Consider the following 23,212-nt stretch of genomic DNA (forward strand, 5'->3'; position numbering starts at 1 on the left):
GGCTCAGGAAAAAAAATAAAAAAAAAAATAAATACACAAATACCTGAATGGTTTGGTGATTAAATTTATTCGAAATAACAAAAAATCATTAAATAACTTATACAAAGAATAACATCAAAAGGTACCAGTAAATTACAACCAAATCACCTAGGATGGGGAAAGGAAACTCAATTTGACACAAGATTCATTTTCTCAGAAACACTTGAGGGCAGGGGGCACGAAAACAAGACATGAACTCTTCTCCATAAAGAAGAAGCAGCAGCAGATTTAGAAACAAAAACCCAACAGTAAATGTTTTTTTTTTTGTTTGAATTTGTAAACAACTCTTCTAGTGTCTGCATGAAATATGAGCCCACACAGCTGTACAGCATTTTAGTTTCTTCCCAGTTACAGTCAGCAACACATAGTGCATTGAGGAAAACATAAATTTTTCTTAAAATGTGTAAAATAATAAATAGGAGGGAAAACATTCTACATTGGTGCAAAATGGCAAGATTGAGAGGTAATTTGTGGGACATACAGATATGTTCAGACATCTAAACACTCAGCCTAATCATGGCTTACAGTTATGTAGAAATTTTTCAACATGAATGCTAAAATTGCTCAATGGTGAACTAAACAGATAGGGGTGGGATAATTATCCTCTTACCACAGTCAGACAGAAGATTTGATTTAGACAAACAAGAAATTACAGTAATTGATAATCTTTGGCCAAATCAGTTTTTGAGAGAAAAAAAAATCACGAGTTTCAAAGGCGCCTTTTTTCTTAAAGCAGGAATGTTTAAAAAACAGGCTGTTTCTATAATTACTACTTGCTTTGTTCAGCGATGTGGTTTAACTGTAGAGGAGTTGGCTCCTCCTCCCATTCAGATTGTACATTCCTGATGGATTTCCACCCTTGGTTGCAAGAAATAGCTGTAAGCTCCCGAATAAAGGGAAGATGACCAAAGAAAAAACACACCTAGTTGTCTTTAAGCAGCTGTGTAAAACAACATTCAACAGTCTGGCACAGGAGGCTGCGAAGTCTCTCCAAAATTCCTGCAGTGTCATAACACAACTTATAAATAGCTTTTGTAATCCTAAACAAATGTAGTCTAAGAAAAGGAATGTGGCACAAAAACAAAAACACTGGGAAAAAAAAAACATTAAAAAATGAAATGTTATGCAGCTTCTGACAACACCAATGCAGTAATATCGGAACGTTTTATTTAAAAAAATATGATTTGCGGCTAAACATAAATGCATAGATTTCCCTGAGATGATTATACTCAGGCTGATTTTCAATTAAGTTACATAGTTACATGTTTTTAAAATCACATGTATATTAAGTTACTTTATTGGCAAATAGAGAGAACAATCTGCAACACGGAATCAAGTATAACAATACGAGGTGAGATTTACTGAAATGTCAAGGTACTTCCTTAAATCACCACCTCATGTGGATCCTCCTAAAAGCTACACTTCAAAACACTGTGAGCTCACCACAACTTTATAAATCCACTCTCACTTCCTCTCTGTCAGGTTTCACTTGCACACAGCTGCTTCTGACCAGACACAGCAGAAGTTGGTCAACGTGTGTTTCTGTAGTTGGCAGACTTCAGACTAAATATCCCTGTCGCAGGTCATCTGGGGTCACAGCAGCCCTCCTGACGCTCTCACTGGGCCTCGGCCCTCCGCCGCGTTTGGCGACAGAGTGGACCGTCCTCCAGTCCCGTGAGGATGAAGTTCTGGATGGCTGAACTTCAGGGGAAGCAGCATCAGTTGCGGGGGGTGTCTTAGTGGCTTCAGTTGTTCCACTAGGGTCCACGACTGCGTTGATAACTGAAATAAGAAAAAAAGAATAAAATTTAATTCTTTGTACTAAAATGTCTAAGATTTAAGAAAAGAGATTTAGACACTCACCCTCAAGTTGGACCTGAACCCTCCTAAGTTCTTTCAAAATAGATGCCATTTCCTGAAAAAGAAGACATCTTACTACGCTCAAGCGAACACTTTGAACCAACAAAAATGAGCAAGACTGGAAATGAAAAATAACAATAATAATAATAATAATAATAATAACAACAATACTAACCTTGTTGGAAATTCTGCCAACAGTAATGTCAGTGTCAGAATTAATTCGAGCCTCAATGTCCTCAGAGATTTCCAATCTGTCCTGGAACAGAACCCTAAATATGATGATAAAAAGCAACGGTCAAAAAGCTGCTGTTCAGGGTTATTCTGAATTCATGTGACCAAAATAGTATTGGCAAAATCTGTATTGTGTTAAAGGCTCAGAAATAAACTATAGTGTGGTATATATTCCATTTAAATTATGACATGTTATGGAAAATATTCACTGGCAGCCTCTGCTCCAAACTCAACACCTTCAACTTTGGAAGAAATCTGCTGCTGCTAAATCCTGTCCAGAGAAAAATCTTATGGTTAGAAGAAACAAATGTTGAGCCATTTGACCCAAAAATAGTACTTGTGGGCACCAAGTAGAAGTTTTCAAACCTAAGATAATTGTGTCAACAGGCATAAAACTGTGGTGGTAGCATCATGCTAAGGGTATGTTTCACTGCTAGTAGTGTTTGTGTGGTGCAAAAAAATTAGGGAAAAAAATAATGAAGACAGAACCCTTTTAAATTCTCATACTTCACCACAGAGCAACAGATAAATGGTAGAAACTTGAGTAACAACTGAAAGTACCCAAATGATGATAATCCCAACCACATCAAACAAGAATAAAAGTAGCTACCATTAAGATTGTGTATAAGCTATGACTTCAACACAATTAAAAGATTCATGTTTAAAAGCAGGATTAGTCCCAGAAATTTGCTGATGGCTGAAAAAACATGCAGCTAAGAGAGAAATAGAAGAGCAGATAAACGCGAGTATTTAACTGCATCGTATTATGAATTGATAGTTGCATATTGTTCTACCATGCAAAAAAGAATTACTTATATACACCCTTGAAGATCTAAAATTAAAAAGGCTTTCATGTCCAACAAGTAAGCAGTTTGCAAATTTGCTATGTAACAGAAAGATGGTTTCATTCATTTCTCTCTTATCCAAGTGCCAAGTAGGCCAAGTACCTCATTTTAATTACACAAGATTCTATATTCAATGTAAACACTAAGTTCAAGTCAGATTAAGCATGCAGGGAGTCTTTTCTTCAGATCTTACTTGATCTTCTCAGCGAGTTGCTCTGTGTTTTCTCTAATGGCTGCTGTGACTTGATACACAGGATTCAACGTCAAGCTGTCCACATTGACCTACAGAGAAGGAAAGATACAGTCACTACAGATCAAAAGGCTTAAAAAACCCCAAGATGAAAGGCAGCTCATCATTATGTCAAACCTCTTTTCTGTTTTGAGCAGACCGTCTGGAGTTCTGGTCGCCTGATTCCCAGTCAGAGTCTCTGTTCGGTGCAGAACTTTGTTGGTGGCTTACCTCAGGCTCTGAGACATGAGGGACCTTCTGGAGAGCAATAAAAGTTTGTAAGCAAGTCTCACTGGTAAGACAAATCAATAGACTAAACCCAAGGCCCATTGAGAAGAAGTTCAGCTATACAACTACACCAGATGTAACGGATGTACCGATTAATCCACTTTTCCAACTTTTCTTTGTCTATAAATTGATCACTAAATGGCATGTTCATTGGTGCTGAAAACAACCTAAACAAAAATGTTATACATGATTCTGATCATTAAAAAAAAAATGGAATATGCTGGTCAGATCTCAAAGAAAATTAGATATTGGTACTGGCTGCTCAACTCGATCGTTGCATAACTATGAGATTTTATTACACCATATTCATTTATTTTCTCCCCCTTGCTTTAAAATTGCCTCATATGTGTATGAAAGTCAGGAAAAATGGAAAAAAAATAAACAAATAAAAAGAGGTAAAAAAATATCCACACTTAAAAAAAATTTATTTATAGATATGTAAAGTTAGGGAAAGACTTCAAAGAGTTGTGAAAGCAATGTTTGAATCTTCACATTTGTAAACTACAGATTAAATCATAACATACATTTTTCACTGCATCATATTAAAAACTGGACAATACCTAGTGCTGTTTATAATGCAAAAAATGTTAAAGTCAGTGTGCTGCACATGTGATGCACCTGTTTATTGCTCTCCACTTCAGGTGTTTGTGCTTCACCATCACCTGCTACATCATGGATCTCTCTGGCTAAAATAGCCAAGTCTTTGGCCAAGTCTTGACTCAACCTTACATTTAGAAAGACAGAAAAAAAAAATCAAAGTAGTCATGTCATGAAATAAGTGGGGAGAAGTTCATAGTGTTTTTTTAAGTCAAGTTGACCTTATAGTCAGTGGAAAAGATAAAATGTCTGAGATGAAGCTGTTATCTGCACAGCAGCCAAAGCAATTATACAGTTTTGTTTAATGTTCTCAACCCATTTTGTGAAAGTGTAGGATGATCTGTTGTTGTTACATGTCTTTAGCTCCATAATAAAAGTATGCAGATATTTATTTTACTGTAAAGGTAAAATGCAAACTGCTCTCCTGCCAAGGCCAAATAGTTCATGTAAATGTAGGTGTTTCACTTCAAACCAGAGTATAGTTCAATGTCCAGGTACATTCACGTCAGTCTCTATATTATTGGTCAGCTACAGATTTACAAAATATGCCTACAGTTTCATTACATTTTGGGAAAAAAAATATATCGGTCAATGTGTGAATTTCTGTATTTTTCTCCAGCTTTATCAAGAACAAGTGTAGTTTTAAAGAATTTAAAAAGCATTTCTGTTTGGTTTAAAGTGGCAAGTTTTGGGTTTGCAATATTTCCTACCGAGCAATTTCAGCACTGTGATTGGTCCAATTATGGAAAGCTTCTCCTTCATGGCTCTCCTCCTCAGAGTTTCTGCTGCGGAGTTTCGGGTGCTGGGCAATCACTGGTTGGGGTCGAGGCTGACTGCGTGGACCATGAGAAGCTGAGGAAGGTTGGGAGCGTTTGTGTTTAAGATTGCTCCAGTTTGATTCATACTCTTCATCTGAGGTAGAGGTATAGTCAGAGCCCTTGTGTCGCCTCCTAGAGCCTTGCCGTTGTGAGTTGGTTAGAGTTATCCCAAACAAGGACAGAGAAGTGGGGAAAGGGAGAGAAACGAGAGTGCAATGAAGGAATACCTTTGGAAATCACACCACCATGTCTTTCAGAGACGAGTCACCAAAATATTTCCCAGAGCAAGAGACAGAAAAGATGCTGCGGAAGTCTTCATCCCCACACCTACTAATTCAGTGACTTTCTAAGGTGCTCAAATTGTGTATAACATAAAACTTCCACAGTTGCTGAAAACCCATTAGTGAAAACTCTTACATATCCCAAGAAACCTTTCATTTAATACAGTTCAGAACAAGAATGGCAACATGGCAGAAATGCTTGAACAACTGTATGCATTAATTTTAAGTAACACTACACAATAACCCAGAGCAGATAAGAAATAAATGCTTCATGAATACTTTGCAGTTAGTGTTTTAGATGTTAGTAAAATGCCCAAAACAGTTCCCATCATAAATGCCTTTTCACTAGCATAAATAATAAATGACTATATAAGGTTGCTGCACATTTTTATGTAATATTTTTCATCCAAATGCAGATCAGTTAGTAATATTTAGCTCAGGTTATATAGATATAACATTTAATTTACATATGAATATAGATAAACGATAAATTTACTCTGCATCGAATAGAGACAAAATTCTCCTATTTACCTTTATCTCTTAATTCTGTCAAACAGAACCATATATGACTGTTGTCTACTTACTTGCTGTGCTGCTGGTATATTTGGCGCTGCTCGAGCGTGTGCGAGTAACCAGGGTTTTGTTGAGTGCTGGCTTCTGTGGCCTTTCTGTAGGTTTTGGTCCGGGAGTAGAGATCCGTTGACTGGAGCTGCCGCTCTGATCTGTGCTGCGGGTGGAAAAGTTTGTGTTCCTGCTTGTCCACTGGGGGGCGGAAGAAGTTTCTGAGTCACTGGGTGCATTGAATGAACCCGCACGCCTTCGAGGCATGGCCAGCATATCCAGTCTAGAGAGTTTCTTGGCTTCCTGAGGTTGCTTTGTGGAGGACTCTTGTGCTACTCTCTCAGTTTCTGTACCTTCGTTGTCAGAGGACTCTCCCAGGCGAGCTCGTCGGAGCATGGAGGCCCTGGTGGGTCTTGGGGCCGACAAGCTGTTGGCACGGCTTAACACCTGAGACACTTTGGAGGACTTGCCTTCCTCCTTCTGAAGAGGCACCGTGTATTTGTAGTGGGTTTGGTTGTTGCTGCTTTCCTGATCGGAGTAAGGTAAGCTGGAAGGGTCATCGCTCAGGTCTGTTGAGCCGCGTTTGCCCACACTACGTCTCAGTCCAACATGGCTCCTGATGAGTTCTGGCTTGTTTCCACTATTTGAACCATAAGAGTGTTGCTTTTCAGTTTGATTATTTGTCTCTTGATTAGGATGAGTAATCTTGTCTCTATGAAGGTTACCAGCTGATGCTTTTTTAATAAATGTGTGTGTTTTGATTTTATTGCTGTGCTGGCTGACAGTGCTGGAAGTATCCACATCAGAGTCTCCCGACAGAGAGTCCATTACGGGGGACGGAGTTGTCACTGGTGGTCCTGTTTGGAGTTTGGCCTCCAGAACAGCCAGAACATCCTCCGTCTGTTTGAGGTAAGTACGAGTGTCCTGACTGCTGCTCCCCTGGAATAACCCGGCACCTGGCTCTCTCTGAACTGGCAGACTAGAAATGTTTGGCAGTCTGGGATTACTGGACCTCTCCTTGGTGAAGCTCTCCTGTCTGATGAAAGGTGGAGCTGCAGCTTCTTTACCTTCTGGACTCTCTGTCCTCTGGTCCAATGTGGGAGCAGAAGCAATGTGCTTCATGTTAGAGTTCTGAATGCCTTTCTGCTTAGTTAGAGTGGCTGATGAGATGACTCTCGAAACAGACTTCCTCTCAGCCTTAGGAGTGCTAATTTTAAAGCCTACTTGCTGTGATCTGGACTCTTCCTCTGACCCAATATAAAAAGATGTGGACTTAAAAGGAACCCTAAGTCTGTCTTCATTTTGCTTGTCTTCTGCATCAAACAACTCCCTCCTACTCTGCTCTACAATGGATCCATCATCTGATTTGCTGGCATCACTAAGGCTGTCAGGCTCCACGTCATCCTGTACACTTAACCTATGAACACTGTCATCAGGCGTTGGGGTTGTTGAGGTAGTTTCCTCTAAATTGAATGTTGTGCTAGGGTTGTAATGAACATGGATGCTGGGAGTCGGAATGTCACTCTTGTCCCCGTGGGGTACAGGTGGAAGGATGCGTCTAGACTTTGGACTATCTGCATCCGAATGGTCCTGATGTTGACTGACTGTGCTCTTCTGACTGATTGTACCCCGGGCTGTAGCGAACACAAATATTAAATATCGTTCATATTCATCAGTGTGCCTCATTATCATTTCAAATAACTCATTTCTCTTCAGGTGGCTTACCCCCTCCTGATGGTTCCATCTGGGTCAACATGTCAAAGAGGCCAGACGAAGGTCCAGATTCTGTGTAGCTGTCTGCCAAGCTGGCCCAGCAAGACATCCACTTAGGAGCCCCTTGTACCATGGCACCTGCTGGCTGAACCTGTGTAAAACACACAACTTATTCAACATATTTAAATATTACAATATCCACAGATACAATAAAACACACCAGAATTAATGTGTTAGATATGTATCACAACAGCTACAAAAAGAGTTAAAATTTGGTTAAAATCAGAAAAACCAAAACAGAAAAGTACCCAGAGCCTCAAGCAAAGACAATAAAAGGAAACAGAAGAGAAACACCTATAAGAGAGTATGGATCAAGAAGCTAAATCAAGACCTCATTGTAAATTAATTTCTCGGACATAGAGATGCACTGAGAAATCAGCTGGTGACTGAAATTAAACCATTTTACACTTTCTCTTAAGGATCTAAAATCTGACCTATTTCTTTAAATCAAGAAAAGAGCCATATCTAACCGCTTGGAAGTTCGCCCAACAACATTATTCATCACATAAGCTGTGACAGAGCTGAAAACTTAATATTAGCCATTTTCAGTACCAGAAAGGTGTTTAAACAAATATTCTTCTATCAGGAAACCATCAGCCTACATGATTGTCATGCAATATTTACAGAGGCTGCACTTTAGGAAAAGTTCAGAAAATATTAAGAAGCTCAACATTGTTTAAAACAAAGATGTTGTTTTATCATTTTAAGTAGTTCAAATGTATTTGACACAAAACTAAAGAGTAAGGACTTAGTATCAAGGGAGATAATACATTAGTAATGTATGTAATAGGACCTATAATGTGTCTTGTAAATGCTGTAATTCTCTTCAGACAGGTTGTTTAAAAATTTACATGTCTTTCATAACCTGGAGGATTTCACTGCATTTGTAGATATATTTGTAGTAAAGCACAGAGACATATCCAAGTAACTTTGAGAAATTTGGTTTCTTTTAATTATGGTTATTTTACTTCAAAGACAGTTGAAGTTTCTATCAGGGAAAATTCATTTGACCTTTTTGTAGTTCCCAACCACAAATCAGCATATCAGAGCTTTATAAAATCTGTTCCAGTGCATCTCTATTCAAAATATTGATTAGATTTAATGAGTCAACATTTTTTCAACCCCGATCAAAGCCAAAGCAGATGAAGTTACCTTTACCAGACTATGTCCCTGCTTTGGAGCTGGAATACCCTCACCACAGCTACTCTGCCTATACTCCTCCCTGCCCTGATCAGTAACAGGCCTAAATGCAGAGGATGCTTCTGCTTCAGCCTGGCTCATTTGCTCTGGGTTCTCAACAACACCAAACACCTGTCAGGAACAAAGCATTGCAAGGATGAAGATGAAGCTGCAAACATTTCATGATCACATAAGAAGATGCTTGTGAACAATAAGGAGAGGGTACTTCAGTTCAAGCGACATGTGGTGAACTTTAGCCATGAAGAACTTTTCTGTACCATGGAAAATAAGTACGATGGAGAAACTTGCCTGGCCGATCTTGCTGCGTGCCTCTTCCAGCTCCTTATCTTGAACATCTGCTTCAATAGTGTAAGTTCCCGCATCACTCAGACTGTCGTCCTCCTCATTTCTGGGGCTTCTGCCTTCCACATTTTGAGCAGGCATGACAGCGGTTCTTAAGGGAGCAGGTGGGTGAATAGAGGAGGATGCCTGTGGGTGGAGATGTCCTTCAGATGGAGAGGGGCTCACTTGGCTCTGTTCAGACTGTGAAACAACTCCTTGAGCTGCTTTAGGAGAAGAAAATTTTTCTTTCTGCTTGAGTAATTCAGCATTAAACTCCTTCGCAAGCTTGGACCTCCGACCGACGCTGCTAAAGGGTCTTACAGAAACAGAAGAAGAAGAGCGAGAGGAAAAACTGGTGCTGAACCTTTCTTCTGTCTTTTCCCGTCGTAGAGAGCCAGCTCTTTGAAACCCTGAAGAATCGGACCCTTTCAGTGGAATAGTGAAACGCTGGGTTGGTGGAGTGGTGAAGGATGAAGATGAGGCATTTCTCTCTGTATTTGGGCTTGAGCTCTTTTGCTCCTGCTGGATCCGGAGGTTTGAGGGCTCAGGTGGGCCGGCAGTATGTGTGAAAGATTGAGAGCGCTTCTTTCTTGAGTTATCATCAAAGAACTCGATGACGAAGGCTTGTTTTGCTTCTACTTTGCTATGAATGGAAAGAGACTGGGATTCTGGTGGAGAGGAAGACAGAGGTTCCTCTAATCCTGGAGAAGTAATTGAGGTTTTAGGGGAACTGTGCAACACATATTGGGATTCGGATTGTAGGGACTCATTTGCGTTGACTGGCTCAGATTCACCAGGAGATCCGTTCTCGTAGCAGTTTGCTGAGGACAGACAGAAATGCTTAAGCAAGACAATTATCATTCAATATCAAATTTAACAGAAGTTTATAGAGGACTTACCATCCCTTATTTTCAGATCTGATGAGTGACTATTTGTGGTGTACATATTTTCACCCTTTGACTTTCTCCTCATCATGCTTGCATTGCTTTGGACCAGCCAATCAGCTACTTTGCTCTTTGCTGACATCACCTCTGTAGGAGTGGAAGGTGCTTCGGGGGAGGTTTGCTTACGCTGCTGGCGAAGGGCAAACTTGGTTACATGGTCTTTGATCTTCAGTTTACCTGGACTGCATTCATCAAACTCAATGGTGAAAGAGGCGTGGCTCTGGACGACCGGAGGTGTGGGCGTGGAGGGGACAAACTGTGTGGGATCTGAGGTATCCTTTGTTGGCACCTCGTGAACCTGTGAGTCTGGGCCTTTTGCAGGTTTCTCCAGGAATTCCTTTGTTGGGATCTCAAAGTAGCTGGGCTCTCGACGGAAGGAGAACATGGCCTTGGCCTGAGTGTCTGACTGAGAATGGTTCACCTCATGTCTTGAAGGCTCTGCTGCAAAAAAAGGATAAAAAGACAAAGTGATAAATCTGTCTGTTATTTGGACAAACTGCAAGGAAAACACCTTAAAGAAAATAGAAGTAAAAGTTAAATTTAACCTTTTTATTTGGAATGAGTGTGGATCCATTCCTAAAAAAACAATTCAACCTAAATATATGCATGGCTGAAAAACATAACACAACATAAGTGTTTCATATCAGTCGATATTAATAATTATTGATTCGTTTTTTGTTTTAAATATCATAAGTACTGCCACACTGTCAGTATGACTTTTTCTGTTTTATCCAGTTTTCACTCCATGCTGTTTTTATTTTAAAGCAATTGTGAGGCACTGTGGCAAAACCTTAAACTGCTGCTGCGCAAGTTACTCACCAGGTTATTGCTAGGTAACCAAAGAGTGACTGAGTTGATGCCACCAACCTTACTTAGCTGGCTGTGAGAGTTTGAATAGCTAGAGCCTTTCCTTTGCCTACATCTCCCAGAATGCCATATGATTCCGAGTCAGAGTTCAGTGAAATTATTGAACATTCTATCAGATGCATTATCTTTTGATATTGATTACATGTCTATCTCAATTTGTATTGCTATTAATTTATTGTCCAGTCCTACCTAAACCAAACATTTAAATTACCTTGTAATTGTTAATCAATAAACCAATACCAAATGATCCAGCTGTTAATATGAGAAAACAGCTGGTCTTAGTTCCTGGTTAGACACTGCCAAATATCACTTCAGAAGCTCAGAGTCCACAGCAGGTTAGCTGAGCAGTACTAATCCGCTTCACTCTGGGCAACACGAGGGGAACAATGACCCTTCCCCCCTTCACCAGCTTAGAGGGTCATAATCCATCACGAGGCGAGCAGGCAGTCAGTGCCCATCGCCATGGCAAACACCTAACTGTCAGCCAGCAACATGCCCAAGGCTTAAAAGCATTCACCTCTCAGTGACAAGCACTGATCATCACATGGCACCAACTTATAGCTGTGAGAACACAGTATATACAGTGGATATTAAAATAAATAAACTTAGTTAATTGAACTGTTAAAATATAAAGGTTATCGAGATGTAAAAAAACAGCAGCACAATTCTTTTAAAAACTATTTTCAATTACAAATTTATCTTTTACAATTTAATTGTCTCTAAATCTTAAGTTTTTTGGGTTTTTTTTTTTATTTTAATTTTCTTGTGAGAATTAACTTTATTAAATCACATCTCACCATAGATTGATAAATATCTGCTCAATGCGTAGAAAAAAAGTCATCACTATGACCAAACAATTAATGGACATTAAAGCACCCCCTGAAAAGTTAATTTTTGGAAGTACAAGGTTTTTGTCCAACACAATGTTAAAAATAAAAAAACTGCCATTACCTACAAAGTTAAACTTTCCTAGATAGATTTCACCAAATAGGGGAAATAAATATTAAATACACAAACAGTTGGACAGAATCATATGTAAGCAGTCATTCATAATTGCAGAAACAATGGATATTTCTGACAAAAATTGGTAAAAAAAAAAAAGGCCAGGAATAAACTGGTTAATTCTTGGTCTTGCATGACAACAGCAGCATTGAAGGAACTGCTGAGACTGGTCATGTTCTAAATGTGAAATCAGCATGGTAAATCAGAAGCCATTATGTACCATGAAACATCCATATCTGGATAAAATGTATCAAAACCTTGTAGAAGATAGTGCTATTAAACTAACCTTAAGTTTTGGACCACAATTCCAAGTGCTATATTTAGTATAAAGCAGCATTTTATTTTTGACCCGAAACCTTCAGATATCTACTATAAAGATAAGTTCTATGTTCACTGTACGAACATAGAATGCATTCTCTGACCTGAAGCCTCATCTTCTGGCATTTTTCCACCTCTGTTCTGCTTTGTGTTGGCTTGTTCCTCATCTTCCCCCCACCAGGAAGGTTGGCCATATAGAGGAGTGGGTTTAGAAATCGGAGAATCTGTAGAAGCTGGAAGACAAATCATTTATACTCAGACTCAGTACATATGCCCCCGTATGTACTCAGGCATATATACCAACACTAGAGAACAACAGAAATTTGTTCATTATTTTTTTTATTATGAGAGAAACTAAAATCTGTATTGAGAAACTATAAGAATTTGCAGCACTACACTTCTTGCAGCACTTAGTTTTGTTACACATTCCCATGACTTAAAGGGGTTAAACTGCTGTACCAGTGGTATCATGCAGACCACCTAATCTAATCCATCTCATGAGATGACAGCGTAGTTAATCCTAATCTTCCATGAAAAGAAAGAAATAATACAGAACATAAAAACATAATAAATCAAGCCACCTTGTAGACACAGACACTCTAATACATGCAGTTTAAACTCTTATTACTGCAGTACAAAGAAGAGTTTTCCTGCTTTGGTGTTGCCATGTAACCTGGCACACTTCCACTCACATTCCAGCATGCCCATAATGGATTAATCAGATAATCTAAGAGCTGCGTTTTTGGCGTGATACATAGGACCAAACAGGCTGTTTAGAGGTTTAATATGGCTCCACAAACACAGGCATTAGAAACACTTTACCACTGTTGCCTTGGATACATGCAGTAAGATGTAAACACAGTGACAAAAGAAGAACAAGGGCATGTTACCAATTCCTTTCCTCTTACTCAGTTCTTTTGTTTTAGCTCAAGAAAACATGCACAAGCACAGCAAAGTGCCCTCTCCTGAGTTATGATGAGATTGTTAAAGATAATTATTTATTAAAGAAGAAAATAAATATGTAAAGCATATCTTTAAACATAAACATGAGATGCTTTTTATGTCAAAATTCCATACTTTTTCAGACTCAAGTTTTCAGAGTTCTCTGTCCTTTTCAAATCTCTTTAAAATATATTAATCCAAAACTTTCCTATGTATTCTTTATAAAACTATTTCTACTTTCTTCTACTTTCAATAAGGAAGGTACAAAAATCATAGCGAACTAAGGGACAAAGGAAAGATAAATGTACTTAAAAGGTTAGATGGATCAACAAATAGACAAGTGATGGAATGGATGGCTGGACTGATTAATGACTGAATAAAATATTGATGGACAGAAGAATTGATTGGATAGATGGATACAGGAACAAAGACACAAAATGATGGATGGAAAAAGGAAGGGATGGGCAGAAGGGAAGATGGACAAAAATTTGGACAGATGGATAAATTGATAGAGGGAGGCATGGACAGGTGGACAAACAGATGGCCAGACAAATAAATGGATGGATGTGCAGAAAGATGGATGGATTGTCAGAAGGATGGTTTCATGCTTTAAGACAGAATAAAGTCTGAAAATACATTTTCAATACTCTGTGTTCTCTGTGCTATCTAGACCTGAAAAGAACAACAACATACAAATAACATAATTTTTCAAAGCGCAAACTCAGCTACTCCTAAATAGATGGTTTTCTAAAATTAAAGTTTATTGCATTGGAATACACTCAGGATATCTCATGCTCTTTCTCTTAAGTACTAAACTGCCCCAAACCATTTTGGGGTAAAGTAGGCCTGACTGAACCACAAACACTGTACAGCTGGAGCATCCTGCCCTGAAGCAGCTCGAGGTTTGGATCCCCTCCACATCCTGCAAGCAAAAAAGGAGTACCAACACCCTGAAGAAAAAATACAATAGTTCTTTCAGTAGCAGAGAAAGCCAGATTAACACATTCATTCCACAGTAGGAAAAAAGTGTAGGGTAGCTTCATCTGAAGAGAATGAATTTGCATAAAAGTCAACAGAGATATGAAAAGAAGGTTTCATGCTATAGAGGCCTTTCTACACATGCTCCCACACAAACACACTGCCTATCAACAAAAGTAGAAGCTAAGTTGCTGTTGCAACTTTAGCTTTAGCTTCTCAGGCGAGCTTTGAAACAGCATCCTTATCTTAATGTGTCAGTACACACAGAAAGACAGGCGAAGGTTAGTTTGGTTATCTGTCTTTTGAGAGCTGGCTCACAACAGCAAAATAAACAGCTGACTGCAGTCAGTAACTGTATGTGAACCAACAAACTTAATGGTGAAAAAGTTCTGAGTTTGAAATTACTTGTTTCTAGAAGAGCATGAAGCTCCAGTAGAAAAAAAATAAATCTATTTTGAGCACAAGTGGAAGTTTTTCCCACCACATTCAAAGGGCGTACAGCTAAATAAACCACAGCTGCAATAGTTGAGTCAGTGTGAATGAATCTCATTCACAAAGTGCTTCCACTGAGCAGACAGTTGTCTCACTGTTTCCCTGATGTCAACACTGTAAAACAGGATTAAACAAGCAAATCTAAGAGCAGAATGTGAGAGAGTTCAAATACAGGTTTTCACCTCCAGATCTTCCACAACAACAAGAACCAGTCATCTCTGCTGGCACCCCAACTCTAGTTAGCAGCCAGGCATGTCTGAGAGAGATAAGGACGCTTGTCCTCAACTCCAAACTCACTCATCCCGTCAGGCTGGGGATGTCATGATCGATTCCTTTCCAGACACCACAGGATTGTCGCTTCAGCCTCTCTCTTAACATGCCGTCCTAATCTCACACCAGGGAAGCTCTTAATAAAAAAAGCCTCCACTGCTCTATCAGGGGATCTCTAACCAAAGCTGACCGGCACATGGAGGCTCACTAAGACTTCCTCTTTCCTTGTGATAGAACAGGACATTCAAATCCACTTAATGTAGAACTGTTCTACTCAATAGCACATGGGTTTGGTTTTACCATACTGCTTTCCCACAAGCATATATCTGCTGTTATTGTTTACCTGTGAGTGACTGGGCCTTGCGCTCAGACTTTTCCTGCAGTTTGACATTAGAAACAGCATCTTTGTTCTTCTCCGAGCTCTCAAGTTGCTGTTTTTCCTTTGACTTGGCTTCCAGAGATTTTATGCTGAGCTGCAGTTGGCTGGTGTACTTCTCGTGCTGCAAAAGCAGACAACAGGCAGGCAGGATATGAGAAAACACTGGCTAACAATCAGCACAGATGTGAACTGCTCTTCTATGTAAGGAAGGATATCCAAGGAGGTAGCTTAATTTAAACACATAGAACCAAGTGAATACATTGAGCATTTTCAGTAAACCACTCAAAGACAGAGAAGAGACAGGATGTCAGTATTTCTTACTTTCAGAGCTTCCTCTGGGACTTTGTGTTGACTCTTCTCCAAGATATACACATGGACATGTGCAGAGCAAGTTAAAGTACTCAATTTTTTTTACCAGTGCAACAGTTTATAATCTAGAGAAGCAGATTCAACCAACAAACTCAAAACTTGTTGCCTAAATTTAGCCTGATATCCCAAGAGCAGAAGATTCTGCCCAATGGCAGCTAGCCAGTGATTTGTAGGAAAAACAGTTGGAACTTTTGCTAAATTAAAAATAAAAAAGACAATATGAACATATTGATCACAATGGATAGCTGTAGATTAGCTCATTAATAGGATGAAAATACCTTGACTGAATTAAAGTATCTGACTAGTTCATTCTAGTTTGCTCACTGAGAACACATACTGTGTTCTGAACTGCATTGACAAGCATATTTAAATCCATCTTCTCTTTCATTATCTTAACTAAATTTACCCACTAGTGAGTTTTCTGAGTGTCATAGGGTGCTTCAACTTTTGGCCATACTCAAAACGTTTTGAATGTATTGCATTAATCCTCACTCCAGAGAATTAATCCATAAGAAGAAAGAAAAAAAATCATTAAACATATTTGCTTATAGTAACAACAGAGGAAAGCCTATAACAATTATAAGGCACACTCAGTCAGGATTAACCCAACAGCAGCAGAATGTGAACCACCTATGAATGAAATAAATGAAAAAGGATATCATAACCAAATCGAATAACGTCGGACAGCTTCAGGGTGATGTAAGTCTGATCCGGGATCCTCAAGTCATTCACAAATGTCTGCAAAACAAAAATCAATACATTTTATAGTGACTCACAAAAATATTTATAAACTTTTTCACAGTTCAGGCTCTTAAAACCTTAAACTTTAAGACAATTTTATTGGAAGAAAAACTAATTTCGAATCTTTTACACAAATGCAAATCTGATAAATGTTTAGTGTATGTATCCAGCTCCCTTAACTCAGATACCCACAATATAAAAACCAAAGCAAACAAGTTCCACCAGAAAGTCATTTAAATAGAATCCACTTATGTGGGCTACAAGCAGAACCATTGAGTGTGGAAGAAAACTAACCCATCACTAACACATTATGTTTTATCCTCACAATAAAACATAATGGAAGCATCATACTGAGACAATGATAGGCAGATAGGGTGAAATGAAAAGTTGTTCATTAGATGCTTTTGATAAAAAATGTTTTGCCTTTTTGTCAGTTTGTTATCTTGGATTTATGTTGATTTAGTAAGCTTATTTAAAGGTTTATTGTTGGTATTAATCAGAAAACAGTCACTGGATACTCTTTACAAGCTTTGTTGCAACACACACAGACTACATAACACCTACACGTGTTCTCATGTTGCTACAGTATTGTAGGTCCAGCCCTGACCTGAGTGGAGCAAGTACATGCACATTTTCTGCTGCATAAATGCAGCTATGTTGTTACAACACTTAAAAACCAATTCAGGCTCAGATTTGTTTACTTATTCATCCCATAGCTGTCTGACTGGGCATTTCCAAATCAGACTGTGGTGCATGGCGTGAAACTGGACTGGACCAGTTCAGATGGTGAAGGAGGGTGGGAGTAAAACTGAGCAATAGTTAGCTTACTTGTTTTGATGTAGTATCTTAAAAAGTCAGATAGTCATTAACAGACTTAGTATTGTCCATCAAAGGGTGGTGATCAGAATAAAAAAAATTATAATTTTTAAGACTGGTAAAGCAGTTGCTCCACTTGCTCAATGAGGCGCTTAAGCTACAGTATAAAGGACTGACACAAAGGCAACACCACACCTATAATTTTTATTCGGAAAACATGTTAAAAACCAAACAACTTTGTGTTGGTCAGCTGCATAAAATCCAAATAAAAAAAGTAGCAAGTGGGTGTGAAAAAGTTAAAGACTTATGAAAATATATATATCATATACACACATACCGGTAATTTTTACAATGAATATGTGACAACTCAGATGAACTGCCTGCTTGTTCCATGCAATCTAGTCCTGAAAGTGTTTTTTTCTCACTACAATTAATCCACTAGGAGATGGGATTACATTACGCAACAGCAACCCTCTCTATACTTCCATACTGGTGAGATGAAAATAACAACTGATTGATCTCTATTGGTTTTCTTTCTCTTTCAAGTAAGCATGGAAGAAAAGGATTCTAGTGTTTCTGATCAGATCCCAAAATCTGGAGGAACAAGTAAAACACGGCCCACAAAGAGCAGATTTTGTTCCGTGACTAAATGTAGGTTAGTGGATTTCAGTTACAGGTCTCCACACTGTTCTACTCTAATTCATCTCGTCTGCAGTTACTGAGCTCACAAGAAACACTCCGTGACAACAATGACCAGTTTCTCCCAATGACCAACTCTGGATTTGAGTGGGATAATGGTGCAGTGTAGTGGCAGCACAGCGGTAACGGGAGAAGGACACAGAGTAAAATACAATGAAGCCCTGGCTCCAGGACATGCCAATTTGCTGGTTTTCACTTTTCTAACAGCCGTCTGTAGCGTCTGTGGTGCTCAGGATGGAGTAACTCACCCCATTCAAGCTGCCAAGGTCCTTCACCATGTGCTCGTCTCGGTTTTGGTCATAGTTGATCACAGCATGCTGTTTGTCCACGCTGCGAGACTGCAAGAGAAAAGTAAGAAAGAAAGTACAACTTAAATAGTGGCCCAAACACCATGTGTAGCTGAATTAATTATTTAGGAACTTCAAAAGAAAAAGAGATTAAAAGCAACACTGAATGGTACACCTACTGACAGTCAGCAGTGCATTAATTTAATAAATAAAAATGTTATTAAATTAGGTTCCTGTATGGACTCAGGGACAGATAAAAAAAAATCCTGTTCAAGACCAAATTTTTGACAGAGCACCAGCTAAAGTCAACTAGGATGCAAAGAAACAGGTGAACACCTAGAGCCTGAGATACAATGGAATGGTGTAGATCAAAGTATATTCAAGTGTTAGCATGGATCATGTAAAGACAAGCTAACTGAGAATTTGTGGCAAAACTAAAGTAAATCTAAAGTAGGTCCTCCTCATGTATTAAACTATTTTTACAGATAACAACAGAGCAAAGACCTGCCTCCCTTTATTTTACACAGACTGAGCACATTACTGATCTGACTCAGTTTTTTCTGCTCATTAGCATCCTGGGCCTCTCTGTCAAAGAAAAAGGAGAAACTGTGACTGATTATCAAATTAATTTGCCAAATTTGCACTGTCCTCAAAGGGACCGTTGGCAGTTTTATTGTGAAAAATGTTGGACTCACAGAGAACAACTATTCAGATGCTTCTGATAGTGCCTTAAAGTTTTTAGGTGGCTTGTAAACACTGCCCTGCTCACAGTGATGGGTTTATCAGCTGCTTTGCACTTTTGATTAGTTTATTTGAGGGATAACAAGAATAACACAGTCTTAACTCAATGGCTCAAAGTTTCACTTTGCTCCCATTATCAGAATGAGAAAGTCTGAACTTTGACAAGTATTAAAAACATCACTGAAGTGGAAACAAAGTAAACGTCAGGATTTTTGTTAGAAAGGAATGCCCATACAGATAGAAATCAAACAGCCAGGCCCTAAATAATGCTATTTAAAACAACTTCACATAAGTGGAATTTTTGTTCGTCATGCAAAACAGAAATCTCATCTTTCAGAAAAGCCACAAAAAGATTTTAAACTATTTGGGCCACAAACTGGCTGCCCCAGGTCAGATTCAAGTGAGAAATAGAAAAGGCATGCATTGGTGAAGGCTGTAAGAAACTGTGGGGGCGTTTCTGCTAGCACCACTGACTAAACGTGGATCAGCATAACGTTTTAATCTAAGAAACTTCTGTGGTTTAGCAGGGCATTTCTGTGCTCAACACACCAAATAACTGTACAAGCTGCCTTAGAGAGTGCATTCCTCTTTTACTGCCCTAAATACAGATTGAGAAGGAAATTATCATGCAAAGACCACAAGGAAATGTGGAAAAAAAAAAAACAACACAGAGAAATGACATAGCTGCATTTCAAATGGGAGCCTAGTGGAGCTTATAGTCAGACATTATTAAGAAGGGCTCAGAACATTTCTTAACCTTCGTTTACATACTGAACACCGTTTGTCATCTGAACTTTACTTCACAGCAGCATTTTGACTCACCTGCAACATCAGCTCACATTCTTCTCTGCCAACAAAGATCATTTCCCGGGGCAGCCGGTGGCGCGTACCTGAGCTGCTGACCAGGAACCATGATGTGACGCTCATGTTGGGGCCACGTGTCAGGATTTTTTTGGCATCCTGGAAACAAAACATACAACATATCCATCAATTTTATATTCAGGTTTATCCTAAATACATTGAAAGTACTTAATCTGTTTGGATAATTTACCAATCACCTTTCACTCATGTTAAGGTAACTGTTCTGAAAAGTTGGCTACAAGCTGTTAACTTCCCAGCTGCAGGCTGACTACTTGAGCAGATAGCCTGACTAATGAAGTAGCTTATACTAGCCTGGTATACTTGTCTTAATAAAGAGCAGAATAGCAAAAAATGGACAATATTCTGCACAATAACCATAATATTTGTCAACCACTACCAGATTTAGCTGGTATTTATTCTGTATTTGTATAAGTCTACGTAGCGAACTAAAATAACTAATACATAATATATCTAATATTCTTGTAAAAGACATGTTACACTCAGCAAATCTGCAGCAATCGTTTTGGAATCAAACAACAAGTAAAGGAATTAAGGATGAAACCTGTCAAAAAGTCCTTAGTTTACTTTTATTAAACTTGGAAAAAAAACTTAATAAAACATGCTGTCAGTTGATGCATTTACTAACCATGAACCATTTTAGTTTTGAGCAGAAAATTTGAAAATTCCAGTGTCTTTCTGAGTTTGATTGTTGAAAGTTCAATATTTAAAAAATAAAATAGGTAAATAATTATTTGAATGATTTTGGGGACTTGGAATCAGTTTTTTTAAAACAGGTTTAAAAGTAAATAAAACATCAATTAGCCAAAATCTATTCTTTAAAAATACTAAACCCATCTACTGTTTTAAATCTACAAACATGGTATTGGTATAATTCAAAGAGTATTATTGCATTTACGTTTTATAATATGTGATTGTTTCTCCATATAGCAATGAATAATGGATTGTTCTTTATGATAACATGTTTTTGCAAACATGTTATCATAAAGAACATGTTTGCAAAAAAAGACAGGTTTGGCTGAGATTAATGTCAAATTAATCTAAGCTGTCTTAACCAACCATTTCTTGCCAGCTGGTGTTTCCATTTGTGATAATGTAATATTTATGTTGATAAACACAACATATTATCTATTTTTTAAATTAGTTTTTGTATAACTTCACCTCTTCTATTTAACATAAGGGAGTATCAGCACAGAATTAACCCACGTCTTATCTTAAGTAATCAATCCAATAAAGGCCACAAGTCACTTAGTGGCAGACATTTTTAAAGACATTATTTAAGAAACTGACAACATTTTAAAGTCAACACATTTCAGAATGGGATTTGATCTAATCAACTGAGATATAAATACATTTTAACTTGCAACACGCTAGTAAACATGTCAATTGAATCTCAATCTATGAACGTTAGCTAACAACTTAAAACTTTCAGTGGAGACTTTACTTCCTGTAACATTACTAAGCTAAATATTATTGACAAAATTACTCGTAAATATTTATATTCTCAACTTGTGTATTTTCTCGTAAGAGACACCCTGCTGTCTGAAATGTCCCTAGCTAGTGTTCGCTGACGGTATTGTTTAGCTAACGCTTGTCAACTTCTTTATACCGCAACAAGCTTTCTCTCCAATGATTTGTTTCCAACAGGAGTACAGACTCACCTTAAACGCCTTTTCTGTTTTACGCCTTAGTGAAGCCAGTGTTCTAATGTCGTAACGTCAATGAAACTCGACGACCGACATGAGAAACCAACAGGTGACTCGGGCCAGGTAACGTCCAACACACCCTCTTCCTCCTTTTGGGAATGACAACGAGCTAAACTCTCCTCCAAACGCCTCCAGCGTCTAGTCCCGACATGGTGACGACAACGTCCCATCAAACTGGTTTAATCTGAGAAGAGAGAAAAGACAGAGGTCTTACTTTGACGGAATTCCGAGCGCAGCAAAACGAATAGCCACGCCCCCTGTGGTACGCCTTGCTAAGGTGCCAAACTTTTCCACTTCAGTGTGATACCAATTTAAGGGAGAATATTTCCACCATTCGAAAGAATCAAATTGCAAATGTTTTGAAACTTATGAAGATGAGATTCAGTCTCACACTTGAAATTCAAGATTTGACTTTCAGCATTACATGGCATTCAGTATCAAAATAATTAGATTCAAATTAATTATGAGTTCTGATTACAAAGTTTCATGATACGGCCTAAGTTTTAAGTTATAATGGGATTTAAAGTTACAACTGAAAATTTTAAAATAATAGTATTTGAGATTAAGTTTTGAATTTTAGTCATAGTAATGAAATTCAAAGTCATTTCAAGTCATAATTCTGAAATTTAAACTTTTGTCTTGATCTAATAATGGCATTTGAAGTCATAAGATTGGAATTCAAATTTATCATTTCCACTTTTACAGTCACAGATTTGGACATTTAAAGTTAGGGGATTAAATGTCGAATATGACTACTACAACAAATGGCCAAAATCGGTGCCATTGTTGACAGTGTAAAAATTTTAACGTATCACTACTAACACATAATTCAAAATGCCTATTTGGGAAAAATAATGGCAACATGTGGAATCACCTATGCCAAAACAAATTTCAGTGACTTTATTTATTGGAAAACATTTGAAAATATCACAAACTATTAATTGGTCATTTAAATCTTTACAGAAACTGATACATTTATAGAATCGCTTACTTATCTCAGATTAGAATGACAGATGCCTCACCCCACCATCAAAAAAGAAAAACAAACAAACAAATAAATAAATAAATAGAAATACCCTTGGGTGGTAATCAGAAGAAGAAACTCCGAAATCCCACTTAGTGAGGTATCTCTACAATAAACGATCTATGGACCTGCCAAGAGCACTTTTTGTGTTTATACCTGAATTCTAATTTAAAGTATGGGAAAATGTTCAATATGATTAACAACAGCCTAAGATATCGTGTAAGTTGTCATTTCTTTTACAGGGCTGCAAATGAATTTGCAGAATCAAAGAATACTTTGATTGAACTGGAAATTTAGTCATTTAATCACGCTCTAAAATTAACTCAGAGTACATGTATTTAAAGCCACAAGCTTAATCTTCTTCTTTTCTTTTTTTTTTTTTTTTCTTTTTTTTGTCTGAGATAAATTGGTTTATCTGAGACCAAATTGAAACTTTATTTTGAGTAGATCAAGGTTAACAGGCTGATTTCCCTCGACAGTCTTGAGGCCGCTAGATGGAGCTGTAGTCCCAAAGAATAAAGAATCACGAATGGGCGACCTGCTATTTTTGTTGGATTGTAACTGTTGCTCATCACAATTCTTCACTGATACCTTTAACCAATATACATAAGAATGTGTTTCTTCATTTTGTGGGATTTGCCAAATAAGTATAAATTGGTTTGTCCAGCATTAAAGTAAACCCCAGTGACTCCTGTTCAGCTTGGTTCAATGTTCA

The 23,212-nt window shown here is 38.1% G+C and overlaps 1 protein-coding gene across 8 annotated transcripts; it reads right to left on the reverse strand.

Annotated features, from left to right (window-relative positions):
* Positions 1-48: 48 nt before the first annotated feature.
* Positions 49-21,673, reverse strand: cep170ba (centrosomal protein 170Ba). Of its 8 annotated transcripts, none has more exons than XM_044143261.1 (19): positions 21,429-21,673; positions 19,711-19,848; positions 18,109-18,198; positions 16,264-16,342; positions 15,557-15,615; positions 15,200-15,356; positions 12,279-12,407; positions 9,943-10,425; positions 9,011-9,864; positions 8,675-8,833; positions 7,475-7,613; positions 5,773-7,383; positions 4,800-5,046; positions 4,111-4,216; positions 3,343-3,459; positions 3,169-3,257; positions 2,075-2,168; positions 1,903-1,954; positions 49-1,821 (listed from the first exon to the last, which is right to left on the reverse strand). In XM_044143261.1, exons 2-19 carry the CDS (start codon positions 19,813-19,815, stop codon positions 1,598-1,600), a joined length of 4,794 nt encoding a protein of 1,597 aa, XP_043999196.1. In that variant the 5' UTR covers positions 19,816-19,848; positions 21,429-21,673; the 3' UTR covers positions 49-1,597. The 8 variants fall into 8 exon arrangements, with proteins under 8 accessions (XP_043999196.1, XP_043999195.1, XP_043999194.1 ...); XM_044143260.1 differs by having other exon boundaries at positions 9,943-10,428; XM_044143259.1 differs by having other exon boundaries at positions 3,343-3,462; positions 21,429-21,672.
* Positions 21,674-23,212: the final 1,539 nt, after the last annotated feature.

The sequence above is a fragment of the Gambusia affinis genome, linkage group LG16, assembly GCF_019740435.1.
Source record: "Gambusia affinis linkage group LG16, SWU_Gaff_1.0, whole genome shotgun sequence".
Classification (NCBI taxonomy): Eukaryota; Metazoa; Chordata; class Actinopteri; order Cyprinodontiformes; family Poeciliidae; genus Gambusia; species Gambusia affinis.